At 39.8% G+C, this 17,734-nt stretch overlaps 1 protein-coding gene across 2 annotated transcripts in view; it reads left to right on the top strand.

The window, feature by feature from the left end:
* The window catches only part of LOC149235966 (thioredoxin reductase NTRC-like), a 377,594-nt gene that overhangs the window by 246,425 nt on the left and 113,435 nt on the right, over positions 1-17,734 (top strand). For both annotated transcript variants that reach the window (XM_089372292.1, XM_089372293.1), the window contains exons 7-8: positions 10,425-10,511; positions 10,673-10,777. In XM_089372292.1, the coding sequence (XP_089228418.1) occupies positions 10,425-10,511; positions 10,673-10,777 (192 nt within the window). The remainder of the gene's footprint in view (positions 1-10,424; positions 10,512-10,672; positions 10,778-17,734) is intronic.

The raw sequence follows: 17,734 nt of genomic DNA, 5'->3' as shown, positions 1-17,734 counted from the left end.
GATTTTCAGAAATTTGTTTGCAAAAGTTACTAAAGCTAAGTTCTATTTCTGCAATTATACAACAATAAAAATGTAAATTAAATCTGTTGCTAAATTCAGAAAATTTCTAAGTTTAATTCTTTCTGATCTATTGATGTATTTGATCTAAAACTCATAAATAAACTACCTAACAATAGTAAAACAATTTTCAGAAATTTGTTTGCAAAAATTACTGAAGCTAACTTCTATTTCTGCAATTATACAACAATAAAAATGTAAATTAAATCTGCTGCTAAACTCCGGCTAATTGCAAATCTATGCGAGTATTAACCTTGCTTTCAAAATGAAATGATGAAAGGTTAGAGGGTGTGCACCAGTCAGCCCTTAGGGGCTTGAAGACACCTGAAGATACACTGCCTGAATCATTGAAAATCCTCAACTTAAAAATTTTTGGGGAAAAACTTGTTAAAGTTTTTTGGGAAATTTTTAGAAAATAATTTAGGAAAAAATAGTGAGAGAATTTTGGTGGAAGAGGGGAGGTCGAGAAAGAGGTTGGAGATGGCCAGTGCAGGGCCTCCAGGCCCTAAAAAAGTGCTCACAATCTTCTTGAAATTTATCTTCAATCTGCAAATAAAATGGAGATGCCCTCCGGGGCTTAGATCTCTCTCCGAAATCCACAAAAATCACCTGCAATTTTTAGATCTGTTCCTGCGCAAACAAAAGATAGAAAAAACCCCAAAGCATATATATACAAAAATATGAAATACTCAAAATCTCAATGAATTAAAATATTTGATATTAGTAAATCTACTATAATATTCTATAGATTTAACAGATCTGCAAATCAAAGCCCTCTATTAGCCAGATTTAAACAAATTTTTGAACAATATCTAGAAATAAATTTGAAATTTTAAAGAGGCACAAGCCCAAAAAAAACTGCAAGTAAAATATTCTATAAAATGACTTCAGAAATTAAAAAGATAGTGGGCTCTTTTAGATTCTGTAATCTAAGAGTCAATTGGTCCAGCTGAGGACTTCCCCAAATGCCCAAATTCTGAATGATAACTTCTGCACACTTAAATTTACTTGTTAGATTGATAGATATTTAAAAAATTATCATAAAATTATCAAGAAATAGAGATACATGCTACTTCTATCAATTTAAAATGATATTCTAAAAACCCAGAAATTTGTGCAAGATACCTGTACACAGATCAATCCTCAAAGGCTATTAACCAGGAAATGCAAATAAAAGAAGCAAATGTTAAGAACAATATTATCACATAAATCTGAAAGAGGAACACCACAATCTGAAACCCCAAAGTTGTTGCATTTTATTAACCAAAAGAAAGTTACAAGAGCTTTTTTAGAGCAAGAACACAATTCAAAAATTGGATCCAAATAATGGAGAGAGGCCTCTCATTTATAGAAAATTTCTCCAGTGGCTAGTTGGCTTGATTTCCGTCATAGCTCAATTGTTGATGAAAATCAAATGATCTTTTAATCATCACCGTTGAAATAAAGTTACTTTTTGAAGAAATTCGAATTTCACTTTTAATTTCTTTTTAATTAACTCAAAAATGATTATTTTGAGTTAATTACCGCAAAAAGTTGACTTTGACTTAGCTACTATGGCCCAAGGGTTCAAAATATCTTGAAATTTTCAATATTCCCTTGGTCGGTGATCTCAAAAAATTAAAAACTCTAAAACCCAATAATTTTAAATGTTGGAGAATTTACTTTTCCTAGGACCTAAATCAATTAAATTTCTGGCTTTAGCATTTTAATTTATTTTAGCTAGAAATTTTAATTAATTGACTCATGAGGGGATTATTAATTTTTCCAACCCTCTAATATTTAGCCATGGTGTTTAACTATATGAGGGACAATGCGCTAAATATTTTTTACATTTCTAACCCATGAAGGGGAAACACCCGTTCGTTATAGACCCTCAATACTTACCCATTTCTGCAACACAAAATATGATCTAGTAGATTAAGTGACTTGTAATAAAATAATCTAATCAAATAGTTAGAATTATTCTCAAATCACTTTTACAGAGACTCGATAAATAACACTAGGACTCATTTAAAATCCTGACGACAAAATCCACCCTAGCTTTGGGGTGAGGTTGGAGGTAAAAACTCTGCTAATCATCCGTGTTTAGAAACACACAGGAATCGGTGAGACTAAAAAACTCTTAAGATAGAAATCATCATCAGAAAAATAAATTTACCTAGGTTGTCACATACATTTGTCTTACTAGGATCATTTACATTGCAAAATGAAAAATGGGTTTACAAAACTCTAGTGTACATATAGTTGATAATGATGATTTTGTGCATCATTTGAGTGCTTGGACATGATGGAAATCCATGCGGGAAAAGATGTACAACTATGGGGTGGTTGACATGGAGTGATCAACATGGTCCTTTCTCCTCATCTTGTCCAAGATAGGAACATCATTGGTTGTTACATTCTAGCCCCGAACCTGGGTCGGGTCCACTTGGACTTGTGTGGTCCCACTTCTCAATAAAGACTATTTGGCAAAGACCATTTGGGAGTCCAAGTTTCTGACGATTATAGGGATTGAAAAACTCCTTTGAAAGCCTATTCTTTTGCCCTCAACCGTCCAAGCCTCACCCCTTACCCGTGGTGGACCAAGTCCTTTGCTCAAAGTGTTGAAGAATCTAGGCAAAAGGTGTAGTGTGATTCTTCGTTACTTGATAACAATTTGTGGAGTCTTTTTACTTTTCTTGTTAGCTTAATATTCTTCTTCTTCTTATTAATGCATGTGTGAGTACTTTATCAAACTGCTATCAAAACATAAGAACAAGAACACAAGATGTTGGCTCTCTGCCAGGGCCAAAACCTCTCTTCTCTTGAGAGGAAAACCCTTTCGTGAATTTCTCTTATTGAAGCTTCTATTGATTAATGACAAACCCTAGACCCCTAACAAGAATATCCTCCAAGCACAAGTCAGGTCCTTTCTTCTTCCGGGACTTTGTTTCCCAGCACATAGGCATCCTTCTTCCGGCACTTTCCCCCCAGGACTTCGTCCTCCTTCTTTGTTTCTTGTCTAGAGATAGACCTTCCTTGAGTGAGCCTTCTAGATGAAGTGTTCCTCTTCTATCCCTTGCTCAAGTAGACTTCTTTGACTAAGTGAGATCCTTCTTGATGTATGGGTGTATGACTGTATTGCTGTTCTGCTGCCCTAGTTTTCTTATGTGTGGAGGGTACCCTTAGTGAATTAGGGTCCTTTTACCTTCGCTAGGCCTGGGAGTCCTTGTAGACTTGATTTCTCACCCAAACAATGATATTTCATGGACTATTCACTGGCTGCTATTATGCCATAGACATACCCTCCTCTTTTCCACACATGTGACTGCTTCTAGTCCTAGAAATAATCCTCTTTTATTCTTTCTTCCTTCGTTTGTGAGAGTCTCTTCTTCGCTCTTAGAGGGAGGCCTTATAGACCTTAATTTCTAGCCCAAACAATGATAAGTATGGGACTGATGTACTGCTGCTGTTATGACTGCAAAGGGGCCACCTTTCTTCGCATGTGTGGATGTGTTTGATGCTTAGAACAACCCTCTAACCTCTACATGTCTTCTCCTTCTTCGTTGCACTAGAGGCTCCTTAAACTCGTCTTCTTTCCTTCCTTTCTTGGCTTGCCTTACTCACTAATTTTAGAGATGAGTTGCGTTTTCTTGGAGAGGTGTAATGACCCTTATATATAGGTGTCTGCTCCTTCTTTTAGGCCGACTTGAGGCCGACTAGATGACTTGAGGCCGACTTGACTTTTATGCTTTAGATTTCTTCCTTTTAGGATGTCGTTGCTTGGAGGAGGCTTGTGACTTTTCTTGGAGGTATTCTCTTGACCATAATACATACACATACAAGGTGTAACATGCCCTTAAGGTCTTCAACCTTTCCTTTTGACTATTTGACTCACCTATAGCACTTTAACTAGTGCTAGACCTATTTCAATGAGCAAGAAACTCATTGACATATATTATAAAATTAGTATTTCTTTTTTTGAATAAGTACAAATATCAAAAGTACATTTATGTAGACCAAACCTATTTACATTTCCTTCAACACAAAGAGCAAGCAAGTTCCATTTTTTTCATTCCATCCTTGGGAAAGGGTTTTCAGGGTCACTTGTTACGTATCCATTGACATCTACTCTACAAAGTGATCCCTACACCACCGAGACTCCTCCCATCGGTGAAATTTCATTAAGAGCAGCGAGACTTAGCTGCGGTGACAATGGGCTAAGCCTCCACCGTTGCCCTTGACCTAGCAGTTGCCTTCTTAGGAACCCCCTTTTAGGTCTCCTTTTGGTTTGAGTGGTAACATTTCTAGCGCTGTTGTCGGGGACACAAGACGTGTGTTTTGTTCCTTGTACGACATATCGACATATCATTATTTGCGACTCCATTGGAAGAACGAAGCACTAGTTCTTCATTGAACTTTAAGGTTGGTGCTTGTAGGATGAAGCAAGCATTGTTCTAGGCACCTTTAATTTCACCCTAGCGACTCCTACATATGTTTCATGTATACCTCAAATAGGTTGTCATTCTTTCATAAATTTCCCGCTTTGGACATTGCTAGCATCCTTGGACATCCTAGTCATGTAGCGGGAAGGATGCTATGTGGGATGCCTATATTTGATGGTGACCCAAGCTCCGCAATTGACCATGTGGAAACATTTAATGCACATACTTCAAAGGAGAAAGTGATCCACCAGGATGTCCTTATTTTGTTATTCTTTAGTTCCCTCTATGGTCATAACTCAGATCGAATTCTTGATCTCTCTTGGTGTGTTCTCTAACTGACCCTCAAGCCTCCTCTTATACTTTTCTCGTTGGTCCATCAACGACCGAGATTAAATCTCTAATCAACGGCTAAGATTAGATTTGGCTTGATCCATGAATTTTGGACCCTTCTAACCCAGTTTTATATTAATACCCATTAATATTTTATTTTTCCTAAGTTTAGACTTAGGAACTCCATTAAAAATATTAATTATTTTAATATCTCCCAAACCGGTTAGAATCTGCCCAAACCATTTCTGGGTCTTAGAGATCTCATGTGCTTTAGCCTCTCCACCAATTTTTATGGCTAAAGCACATCCGATGCTACCTCAAATCAACTCTCCCTCTTAGCGAGGACTGTGCTCTAGTAATACTCCTCACTGAGTATCACCTTGATCATCCAGCATCGATCCCTGTGCTGATGCTAGACCTTCTTGCCCAACATCCTTTGCACTGCTGCATCATGTACTGTTGCCCATGGCCCTGCCACTACCACTGCTGCATTCGCACGACAACTCCCTCTACATCCGTGCTGCTGTTGGTCCATATACCCAACACTGCATCCCCTTCTTCTCACGCTGCATCGTGCTGCCCATAGCACTCCCACTGCTAACTGTTGCACTGCAACCCAGTTACTGAGAAGGAAGTAACTGATTCGCCCAACTCTGACATCCTTGTCAGGCTAGAGACTCTCTTGATGTTGAAACTCCCTCTGCCGCCAACAAGTGCTCGCTCTACTGACCTCTGTGCTGCTGCAACAACTCCATGCATCTCGCACCGTTGCACACCTCTTCATGCCATGCTGCATTGGTGCAATACTCCTGTGCTTTTCACACAGTTGCATCCTGCTAGCCTCTGCGCTGTCTTGGGATTCTTGCATTGTAAAACTCTTTCTCACTTCATCCGCATTTGTCTCTAGTGACTCTACTGACATCTGCTAGTCCTGCTACTCCTCTTCGGGGCTCCCATAGCAAGGTATAATCCAAGAGGTTGGGTACCTTAAGGATCCTGCCCCTCATTGCCTGTAGTCCATCTGACTATAGCTTGATGTCATCCCACTTCCTCTCAAGCGGCACATGAGCACTCATGGCATAGTCGTCATCCTCCTCGACTTCTTTTTCCGCCCTCACTAGTGCTGCCTTGGTCTTAGAAGCCTCTCCCTTGCTCTTCTTCCTAGGACACTGGTTCGAAAAATGACCCAGTTCCCCACAATGAAAGCACTTGACCTTGGAGTGGTCCTTCTTTCTCTTCTTCTGCTTTCCCGCAGATGCGAGAGCTGCATATTCTTCTTCGTCCTTCTTGATTCTGACCCCTTTGTCGCTATTCCCTGCCTTGGTCACCTATCTGATCTCTTCTTAACTTAGAGCTGCCCACAGTTCCTCCCAATTCGGAAGGCTCGAGCTGCCCAGTATGCTCTGGACAGATACCTCCCAATCCTCTGTGACTGCGTTTAATGTGGTCCTCACCATCAATTCCTGATCCGGCGTGGCTCCAATGGAAGTTAGCTGGTCCCGGATCTCCTTCAATCGACCGAGGAAGACATCTATCTGCTCTTCCTTTTGCATCTGGTATGACCGCAGTTGATTCTCAAGTAACATCTTCCTTTGTATGGAAGTATGCTGGTACAATTTCTTCAAGGCATCCCACATCTCATTTGCCATGTCCTTCTCGGCAATATGTGGCACCACATGATCCTTGACCCCATCAAGGATGATGCACTTTGCCCTGACCATTGCCTCCTCGTACTTCTCATTTTCAGCTGGGTCAACTGGGATCGCTATTGTTTTCAAGGCGAAGTCCTTGATGCGATATCTATCTAGAATAGACAAGATCCTGGTCGTCCAGACCACGAAGTTGGATGTTCCGTCCAACCTATCTTGATCTCTCAGTCCATTCACGACCATTATGCTGCTCTTCTTCCGACTCCTCTGAGTCTCTCTACTTCCCTCTTGAAAGTCCCTGGTTCGACTCCCTCTGAGTCTTGATTTCCCTTCTAGAAATCCCTCCTCCTTGGCCTTGCCCTATTAGGTACTGTTCTGACCACAATACACCACCAGCTTTGCTCCGTAAATTATCCGCAGTTTCCTATACCCCAGCAACTTGAAGGACTGAGCCTCTAGGCTCTGCACAATCCTGACACCTGCAAAATTTGCACCTCCTAGCCACAACGTTGATCCTTTCTGACTGAGAAAGATGACTGGGCACTGCGTAGGTCAGGTCTGCTCCTTTCTGCCTCTGTGCGAATCCTCCTCTTGGCTCGAATTGATGACGCAGGCCCTCTGCGTCACCCCTTCCTTGCTTCTTTCTGTTAGGAACAACTTCTGTCACTTGGGACAACTGTTTCTGCTGCTACTGCTCCGCTCTGTTGATGCCTTTAGTTATCCTGTGATCTGCAACCACGCTCTGATACCATGTTGGCATTTCTAATTCTAGCCTATTAGAAATTCTTCCTGTACTATCTGGTTTATTTCTTCTTACTTGTTCAATTACTTAACAAGTTATTTACCATGTAAATACTGAAAATAAATACAAGTACAGTATCAACACATACAGATCATCAACTGAAAGTAAACAAGCACACAAGTGACACCGTTGTTTTTGGACTAATGTCCTCGGAAAAACCCAATGCAGGAAAACCGATGTAGCTATTTAGAGGGTTTTATTATTATGCAGTTTCAGAATACAACCTGGGTGCCAGAAATGGCTCACCCAACAGAGAATGCCCTCGGCAGTAGTACCTCTCAGTCGGAGACAAATATTCTGGCTAAATCACCAGATGAACGATCCCACAACAACAATGCAACTTCTGCTGCCCTGTGCAATCTGATAGCGACTACGTCACCCTATTTAGTTTCTCCAGCTCCTAGTGTGTCCCACAAAATCCTCTAGCGCTGCCTCTAGGCCTTGCGTCAGTGTCTCTGGTATCTGTGTCAGCTTTTGGAGCCTCTGCGTCAGCCCCTAGACCCTTTGCGTCTCGCACGCTGGCCTATCTGGCTCTGCGTAGCTCTTGGCTACCTCTACGTGGTCTCTAACTGGCTCTGCGTCAACTTCTCTCAGCTCTGCATTAATCCTCCTGGTACTAACTTTGCCTCTCTGCTATGTATTCACTACCCTTCAGCTGCAACTCAGATCACTCACTCGATTTCCTCAACAAACTCTGCCCCAGAAAATTGAATTCTTGATCTCGCTTGGTGTTTTCTCCAACTGACCCTCAAGCCTCTTCTTATACTTTTCTCGTTGGTTCATCAATGGCCGAGATTATATCTTTAATCAACAGCTAAGATTATATTTGGCTTGATGCATGACTTTTGGACCCTTCTAACCCAGATTTATATTAATGCCCATTAATATTTTATTTTTCCTAAGTTTAGACTTAGGAACTCCATTAAAAATATTAATTATTTTAATATCTCCCAAACCGGTTAGAATCTGCCCAAACCATTTCTGGGTCTTGGAGACCTCATGTGCTTTAGCCTCTCCACCAATTTTCATGGCTAGAGCACATCCGATGCTACCCCAAATCAACACTCCCTCTTAGCGAGGACTGTGCTGTAGTAATACTCCTCACTGAGTATCACCTTGATCATCCAGCATCGGTCCCTGTGCTGATGCTAGACCTCCTTGCCCAACATCCTCTGCATTGCTGCTTCTCTCAACTAAAACCCTCTTCTTTGCAAGTAAGAATGCTTTTGGCTTCTCATAATTGGGTCCCTATATCCTTTTAGTACATTGTCAATAGGCCTGAGCATGTTACTTCAATAAGGTGATTGTTCGTTCCTAAAAGGATTCTCGATGTGAAAAGGGGTTATAATGAGTGGAGAAGGGGGATGCATGTAGTGTCGGGAAGCGGGACTATGAAGCGAAAATCAGGGTTTCCCATGTAGTGCCACTCCTAAAGCTAGTAGCCAATTGTTGTAGATCTGATCCAAAAATATACGATAACAGAAATAAACCCAAGAAAGAACAAGATCAAAATAGATAGAAATGATTCTCTTTATTATCAAAACCCTTATGGTAGGGCAACACCTTACATTCACTCCTTAAGGAAGGAGAACACTCCACAAGCCATATGCCTGTTCATACAATAATACTTCTCTTCATCTTCATATCTCTCCATGTGGAGTCTCTAGCCTCTATATAGGCCTCATACATACAATACCATGCATCATTACCATGGTTTCCTCATACCATCCACTAATACCATGGGCCCATTACGTTATTATTAACTACTTGTGGTCCCTTACATGACATGGGTTAACCACCTTATTTATTACTATGGCCCATCCCATTATTACATTATTACCTTGGGTACCTCCCTTGGTACCCCATATTATCCCCCCTAGGTACATAACTAAAGGGGTTCCCACTGGATTAGGATACAAAACTAACCACCGAGTTGGACAAGGGGACAAGAGTACAAACCAAGCCTATTCTTTCCGCCTAACCCTCCCACTAATCCATGTCCAAATGTGTCCATGATAAGTAAGCAAAAAAACCTAATTACATAATGAAAAACCATACCTCTGGGGTTGGAAGGCCCACCTTCAAACATACAATCATAATAGATAGGTGAGGGCACAAAATGGTTGGCTTAGGTGGCGGAGAATGGTGGCACATCGAGCTATCTGGTGGCTTTGGTGGCTGCAAGGGGCTGCTGGGTTCCAGTTGAAGACAAATCTAGGAGAAAATTTCTCCTATGGATGTCACCCACTAGTGGTGGGTAACACGCCTCCCCACCAAAATTGCATGTAAATCCTTGCGCAACTTCTCATCTAGCAACAACTTTTTCAAAGTGCGATGAGGTTCCATGATGGACACTCTGGCTTACTGTGTTGATGAAAATATAGTTGTTGCTGGGAGTGACTTAACGTACTTCCTTGCCATTTGTTATCTACCATAACCGTTCTTGTATAACATCAATGTTTTGGATGTTTCCCAAGTGTTTTGTGCATGTTTTTGGTACTAGAAACGTTTCCTATAACAGAAATGGTTTGTTAGACTATCTCAACTCTTCATACAAATCAAGATCAATTATCTAATCAAATTTGTTAGAAACTGATCAGAAATAGCAAAATTTCAGAAATAATAATCAATATCCCTTGATTATACTAGTAAAAAAATAGTTCCTTGCATCCACAACATGTTAAACATTTAATCTTGGAGGACATTACTTATATTATATCTAGGTAACTAGATTTTGTGGAATTATTATATTTTTTTGATGTACTGGATGTGATCAATTATATATTGTAATCATTATAGCAAGGTCGTGGAACATGAGTTCCAATTCATACGCTTCTAGAGGTATTGTTTGTTGTTGGTCACATTTTTTAAGAATTTTTAAGGTTCCCTTTTGGATTTATGGTCAAGCTTCAGTGTGTCTATATCAAATGTGAACATCTCATAGTCAGCTAGTACATGATAAAATTTTTATATTGGTTGTACAATGTGATATTCATATACTAAACTCTCTTGAATTTAGATTAGTGTAATGGTAAGACAACTATGATAATTATAGATTCATGCGTTTATGGAGATGAGTTTGTAAACACATATTTTCTAATGATGAAAACTTTTTACTTTGGGGTGTAAGTTTCTTGACCTTTTTGCTCGTTATACTTTCAGCCAAAGGTTGAAGTGCCCACGAAGGATTTCACAACTAGGGATGTACAAATGGGTTTTGATATCTCTTTAACTAAGCATAAGGGACAGGTACTGAAATATGTCTTTTTATGCTTTGATTTTTCTTTTGCCTTCCTGTCACATACACGTCCATAAAGATATATATGTGCAAATATACATGGGTAGATAGTCATATGAAAAAACTTTTGAAACTTAGTTCTTTACATTCTAATGAAGTTCTCAATTTGCAGTATGCTCTTCGAAAACTATATCATGAAAGTCCACGTTTGATTTGTGTGCTTTATACGTCTCCAACATGTGGACCTTGTAGAACTCTTAAGCCCATTCTTACCAAGGTGAGTTGAATTGTTTATGGTAGGGCATTTTATTCTCTTTTAAGTTTTATCTTATATATATATAGCTTTTTCTATTCTAAGTAACCTAGTCATTAATTGATTCAATCTGGAAAGTATTGCACCATGATTTGAATGTAGAATTGAGCTCTTGTTGTATTTGTTCCAGAAAAGAGTGCTACTGTAAGACAGTTGATTCCGTCAAACTAGATGATGTCACTTGGAGCCCTTCATTAAGTAAACTTGCTTTTGATGAGATTACTCATGAGCTGATACGTTTTTGGGACTTTTGGAGATGGTTTTATGACATTCTCCAAGGAAAAAGGTCACATGTTTTGAAGAATATTTCTGCAACTGAAAGGCAGCCCATGATTTCGTTAAGGGCTCATATTTGATGGAATAACTACTACTTGTGAATAATATTTAATATTTAAAATATGTAATGAGAAATGTAATGAAGTAGACTAGGCATAAAAGTATAATGTATAATAGAGAGATTTAGAGGAATGAGTGACAATAGGGATGGTGATTTAATGGAGAATCATGGAGATATTGTGGAGAAAGTTGAGGAATTGGACTGAACCAGAAATCTAATTTGTCATAGCTGTTATTGCCACCCATAATTATATATTCTGACCATTTGTGCAATACAAACTGTACACGGGAATTTGGTTTTATAATATAATTTCCCCTTGGCGTGTTTCTTTTGTACCTTGCTTCATGAATGGCTGTTAAAGCCAACAATATTCAGATTGAAAAACAGCAGCTAGGGCATAGTGAGCTTGGAGATAAGCCTGGTGGGCATTGATTTGGGTGCAAATATGCCTTCTTAGATGCATGCCGTTGTTTATGCTTCAAAGAACATTTCAGCTACTCGTACTGAAGTTAGTGTCAGTCAATTTAATTAACTTAAATTCTGGACTTTAAATTATCAATATGGGGGTGTAAGCTTGTGAGATACTAACATTTTACATGCAGTGTTTAAGACATCAATGGACTTTCTAACCTATTACAAAAACTCTTAGATTATGATATAGTGCTTCAAAACAAGTTTACACCTTTTAAACTTTAAAGTCTGAATAACTTGAAACAAAAACTAAGAATGCTTTAGAGATTTAAAGTCTAAATAACTTGAAACAAAAACAAAAGCAGAAGTATACGATTGGTTTTTGTGGTGTCGTTTAAATGTACAAGTTGCTTGTTCAATTGGCAAAACTTTAAAAACGTCTTACTAAAAAGGTTTCATGACGAGGAGGAAGATGATGTCTACGAGAGATTTGTTCACCTGAAACAAAAAGTATCAGTGAGTGAATACGCTCACGAGTGGGAAGTGTTGGTAGTAAGGCAAAGAGGATTTTTAGATGAAGAGCTAGTAAAAATGTATCGCTGTGGCCTTAAAGATTACATTCACGAAGAATTAAAATTGCATAAACCCAAAACCGTTGAGGATGCCAGTCATGTAGCTATAATTATCGAGCGAAAATATAAACTCCACAAGGCACCATATGCTAGTAACACAAGAACTAACAACTACTCCAAGGGAAAGTTAGGAAAACCGTCATTAGAGAACACTAGCAAGTACGTTCCACTACCAATGCAAAATGAAGGAAAACAACAATCTAGTGTAGAAAGGAAAAGGGATGGAAAATGCTGGAAATGTGGAGACAAGTATTACGCAAGGCACAAATGTGCAACACAAAAATTATAGAACTGTGAAGCCGAACAAGAAGAAGAATCTTTAGAAGACAGCTTTGACGAAGAGAACAATGAAGAAAATGCAAACCCTAGTCCATAATTAGAAGAAGATATGCCACGAATTTCTTTGGTAGCCATCACAGGGATAACTCAGCCACAGACACTAAAGCTTAAAGGTAACATCAAGAAGCAAAACGTTATCGTTCCAATAGACTTAGGGAGTACGCACAAGTTCGTAGATGTCAATGTTGCAAAAAGACTAAACATTTTTGCTTACCCTGTAGCAGATTTAAAAGTTATGGTAGCAGATGGAAAACGTATAGATGGAGTAGGCAAGTGCCATAAAGTCAAGTTGCAACTAAGCGAATATGAAATGGAGTCTAGTTTCTATAGAGTCCCCCTAGGGGGAGTAGACGTCATTTTAGGGATACAATGGTTACAAACACTAAGCACGTATTCAAAAAATCACCAAAAACAGTCCATTAAATTCAAATTGGATGGAAGGAAATATAAGCTGTTTGGGTTTCAAGCTCCATCAACTCAAGTCATCTTCACTCAGCAGATGAAGAAATTATTTGCAAGGGAGCCCCAACATTTGTCGTAGAATGTCAGCAGTTGGAGTGATTATTGATAGAAGGGACTCACTAGCCATAAGAAATCTCATCCTTGATTTAGAAATACGAGAAGGTTTTTCAAGGTCTGCTAATGAAATTACCCCCCGAAAGGCAAATTGAGCACATCATCGAATTCAAACCAGACTCGACACCAGTAAACGTTAAACCATATCGTTATCCCCATGACCACAAGACAAAAATAGAATGATTAATACAAGATCTGTGGAAGCATGGAATCATTACGAAAAGTAGAAGTCCTTACGCTCCACCCGTAGTATTGGTCAGGAAGAAGGATGAGTCCTTCCGTTTGTGTATATATTACAAAGGGTTAAACAAAATCACTATCAAACATAAGTTTTCGATTCCGTTCATTGATGAAATGCTAGATGAGCTACATGGTGCAGAATACTTCTCAAAGTTAGATCTAAGATCAGGGTACTCCCAAATACGGGTAAGACTAGAAGACGACGGAAGTACAACATTTAGAACTCACGAAGGGCATTATGAGTTTAAAGTTATGCTATTTGGATTAACAACTGTGCCAGCGACTATGAATGAACTTTTTCACCCATATTTGCGGAAGTTTGTATTAGTTTTCTTCGATGATATTCTTGTTTACAGTAAGACATGGAAAGAACATCTCAAGCATTTGGAGGAAGTATTACATGTATTAGAGAAGAATCAGTTCTACGTTGGCATGGCCAGTCAACTTCTTATATAAGGGGAACCGCCATGGCCATGTAAGGCATTCATTCATTAATCAATTAATAAAATATATTACAAGTCAATTGTATCTGAACTTAAAAGTCTGAGCGCACAGTTTTATGCTCCAAGAGCGTAGTGCAGTGTTGACAGCAGAGCAGGTGGCTTAGTGCAGAGTCAGTAGCAGTGCAGATGCCTCAGTGACAACGCAGATACTAGCAACAGTCATAGATCCGGGTGGTAGATGCATTATACTGATCACAGTTGATTCAGTATTTAGAATGCTTTTCAGTGGCAGATGTTGCAGTTGCAACAGCAACAGATGGAGAGGGAGTTGCAATGGAGATGCAGTGCTGACAACAGTTCAACAGGGTTAGTAGCAGCATAGATGCAACAAATATCACAGTTGCGCAATAGTTGGTGGGCAACAATAGCGAGACATCAGCAGCATGATAGGAGGTGATGCAGAGATAGGGTGTTGCTACAAGGGGCAACAACACAAGAACACATTCCTCGCTAAGAGGTAGTGTTAGTTTTTGTAGCATCAGATGTGTTCTAGCTACGAAATTTTGTGGAGAGACTAGAATACATGAGATCTTCAAAACCCAGAAATTGTTTCTAGAAATTCCACATAGAAATGACTTAATTAGATTATTAGTCAGTTTTTAAATATTTCATAAGTCTAAATTTATGGAATATGACTAATTAATCAGAATTAATTAAGTTATGGTGTGAATGTTCTACAAACTCACACGGATCGACTTTAAGTTAATCCTAGCCATCGATTAAGATCTAATCTTGGCCGTTGAAGTCTCAACAGAGGATTATAAGAAGAAGTCGATGGGGCTTGGAGAAATCACTTCTGCAGTTCAATTTCACCATCATATCGATTTCCTGAGTAGCAGCATTCAGTTGCCGGAGAGAGAGCCAGAGAAATCGAAGCAGTGAGAGGGGCAGTGACAATGAAGCTAGAGGAAGATTTCCTGATCCGATGAGTGCATTTATAGAGAGGCAGAGAAGCCACAAAGAGGCTGACGCAGAGCAGGGCAATAGCCTCTAAAGGCAAATTCGATTTTCTTAGGAGGCGGAATTTTGGTGCCAGAAACTAGGCAGAGGTCCCAGAGGCCAGGACAGACGTTTTCCCAGACAGCAGCTGGTCAGAGGACTAGAGAAGATGTTCCAAGCTGAGAGCAGCAACAACTGCGCTAGGGTGACGTAGTGACTGCGTAGAGGCATTTTGGACGGCTCAATGTGAGTTTAGTGCCCAAATTTGCTTGTGGAGTGAGGAATTTCTCCTCACTAGATTTTCTTTCCAATATTTCTCAGTAGGATTGCCAGTTTCAACATCCAGTTGTACTCAGATTATTTCATCGCTGCATAATAATAAAATCCTCAGCTGCCGTACCAATTTTCCCGAGTTGGGTTTTTCCGGGGACATTGGTTTTGATTTGGGGTAGCATCGGATGTGCTCTAGCCATGAAAATTGGTGGAGAGGCTAAAGCACATGAGATCTCAAGACCTAGAAATGGTTTGGGGAAATTCCACCCGGTTAGAGAGATATTAAAATAATTAATATTTTTAATGGAGTTCCTAAGTCTAAACTTAGGAAAATTAAAATATTAATGGCTATTAATATAAAACTGGGTGAGAATGTTCTAAATGACATGGATCAATCCAAATGTAATCTTAGCCGTTGATTAGAGATTTAATCTCGTCCGTTGAAGACTCAACAGAAAAGGTATAAGAGGAGGCTTGAGGGTAAGTTGGAGATACACCAAGATTGATCAGTCAGTTCAATTTTCTGAAGTGGGGCTTGCTGAGAAAATTCGAACAAGTGATCTGTTGCAGCGAGGGGTAGTGATTACATAGCAGAGAGGCAGAGATAGTGTCAGAGGGTCAGCGCAGTGATTGAGGAGGCTACGTAGAGGCAACTAGAGACTACGCAGGGGCTGAGGAGCTTGCGTGGGTGATGCAGAAGGCTAGAGAGCTGACACGGAGAGGCAGAAGGCTGGCACAGAGGGTTCAGGAGCTACGCCGAGCCTAGCAAGGCTGACACAAAGCCTAGGAAAAGCATTAGAAGGATTTTCGTGGGGCAGAGTAGTGCTGAGAAGCGAAATATCTGTCTCCAAGAAGAGGTATTACTACCGTGTAACAATCTCTGTTGGGTGAGCCAATTCGACACCCTAGTTGTACTCAAGAAATCTGCATAATAATGAAACCCTCAGAACTGCTACACCGGTTTTCCCGCATTGGGTTTTTCCGGGGACAATTATCTGAAAATAACTGTGTCGCTTGTGTGTTTGTTTCAGTATTTCAGTTGATGATCTGTATATGAGTTAAGGTTGCATCTTTGTTTATTTTCAGTATTTATAATTATAAACTTGTTATGTAATAAACAAGCAGGAGAATTTAAACCAGAGGATGCAGTAGGGATTTCTAACGGGTGAGACTTAGAAATTTCAACATGGTTTCAGAGCGTTGCAGATCACAGGAGGACTGAAGGCACCAACAATATCAGAAATTTGCGGCAGTAGTAGCTGTCCCGAGAGACAGAGCTGCTCCTAATCAGAAGGAAGCAGAGAAGGAGTGATGCAAAGGGCCTGCGTCATCATTTCAAGCCAAAGAGAGGGCCTGCGCAGAGGTGGTAGAGAGAGGCAAAAGAGGCTCACGAAGAGCTGTTGGCATTATGACTCAGATTTGACACAGGTGTTGTCCTTGATGGCAACTCACTCAAATGACAGATCACAGTTCAGCAGGTTAACAGCTTAGAGTTACAGATCAGACTTCACAGAATGAGGAAAGAGAAGTATACATAGGTTCACCTTGACAAAGTAGCGTATACACGTAGGTTAATAGACCAAAAGGCGCGTACAACATACACACACAGTTTCACAGAAGGAAAGGCACGTACATGTTGGAAATCTAAGTTTTGGTCCATGGTATTTTGATCCATGGTATTGGTCCAAGACTCCAAAGTATCTAGTACGAAGTATTGATCCCAGGCATTTGGTCTAAGTTATTGGTCCTAAGTGGTTTTGGACCATGGTATTGAGAAAGGCCTAACACTATATAAGGAGAAGAAGATCATTAGGCCATCGTACTCAAGGATTGAATATCTGATGATGAGCAAGATCTAGTACATAGGTTATTGGGTTATGGTGCATAGTTGGATCTGAACCAAGGATGAACCTTAGTGCTTGATGAAGGATAAGATCTAATGATGGGTCAAGACCTTACGGTTTGAAGTGAAGTATCTTTATGTGGTTTGATCATTTATCTGAATAACTAGCGCATGTTGTAGTCTGTAAATATGATGATCTGGGTATAACTGAAGTCTGGAATTGTTGTAATATTTAAATCATCATTTACAAATCTGTACGCAGATTCTCTTTAGAAAAGGCGCATATACATGCTGGTTCTGCATATCAAAACAGTGTATACATCTTAAATTTGATTTGCAGATTTGTACACAGGTTCGCCTTAAGAAAGGAGCGTATGCACGCAGGTTCAACGCAAGGATGTAGCGTATACCTTGTAAAATATGTTTTAGCTGCTTCTGTTTGCTGTTGTAGCGTTCTGGGTTCTGGCTTGGGTTCTGGTTACTGTATTCTGGTTACAACATTATGAAAGATCAGATTGAAGGGTTGTCAAAGTGATTGGTTGGTTCAGTTGTGGTTGGTGAAAAGGAGATTGGTTGATGCAGATCTATTTGATGATTGAATGATGTTATTAATGGATCCAGTCTGAAAATTTATGAAACGTGGTCCCTAGAAGAAAAGAGAAGGTTGTAGCCTTCCGTAGGCTGGCACCTACGTACTAGTAATCATATCAGTTAGTACAAGAGCTAGGGGGTTGTAGCTCCCTTCCAAGAGAAGCTGGAGAACGAGAGAAGGTTGTAGCCTTCTACAGGTTTAAGCCTGCGTATTGGTATAAGTCTGCACCAATACAA

This window comes from Pinus tabuliformis, chromosome 8 (assembly GCF_031772625.1).
Source record: "Pinus tabuliformis cultivar Carrire ecotype Pingquan chromosome 8, CPIR1, whole genome shotgun sequence".
NCBI lineage: Eukaryota > Viridiplantae > Streptophyta > Pinopsida > Pinales > Pinaceae > Pinus > Pinus tabuliformis.
Note: the sequence above shows the minus strand (reverse complement) of the source record. Positions and strands in the feature narration are given on the sequence as shown.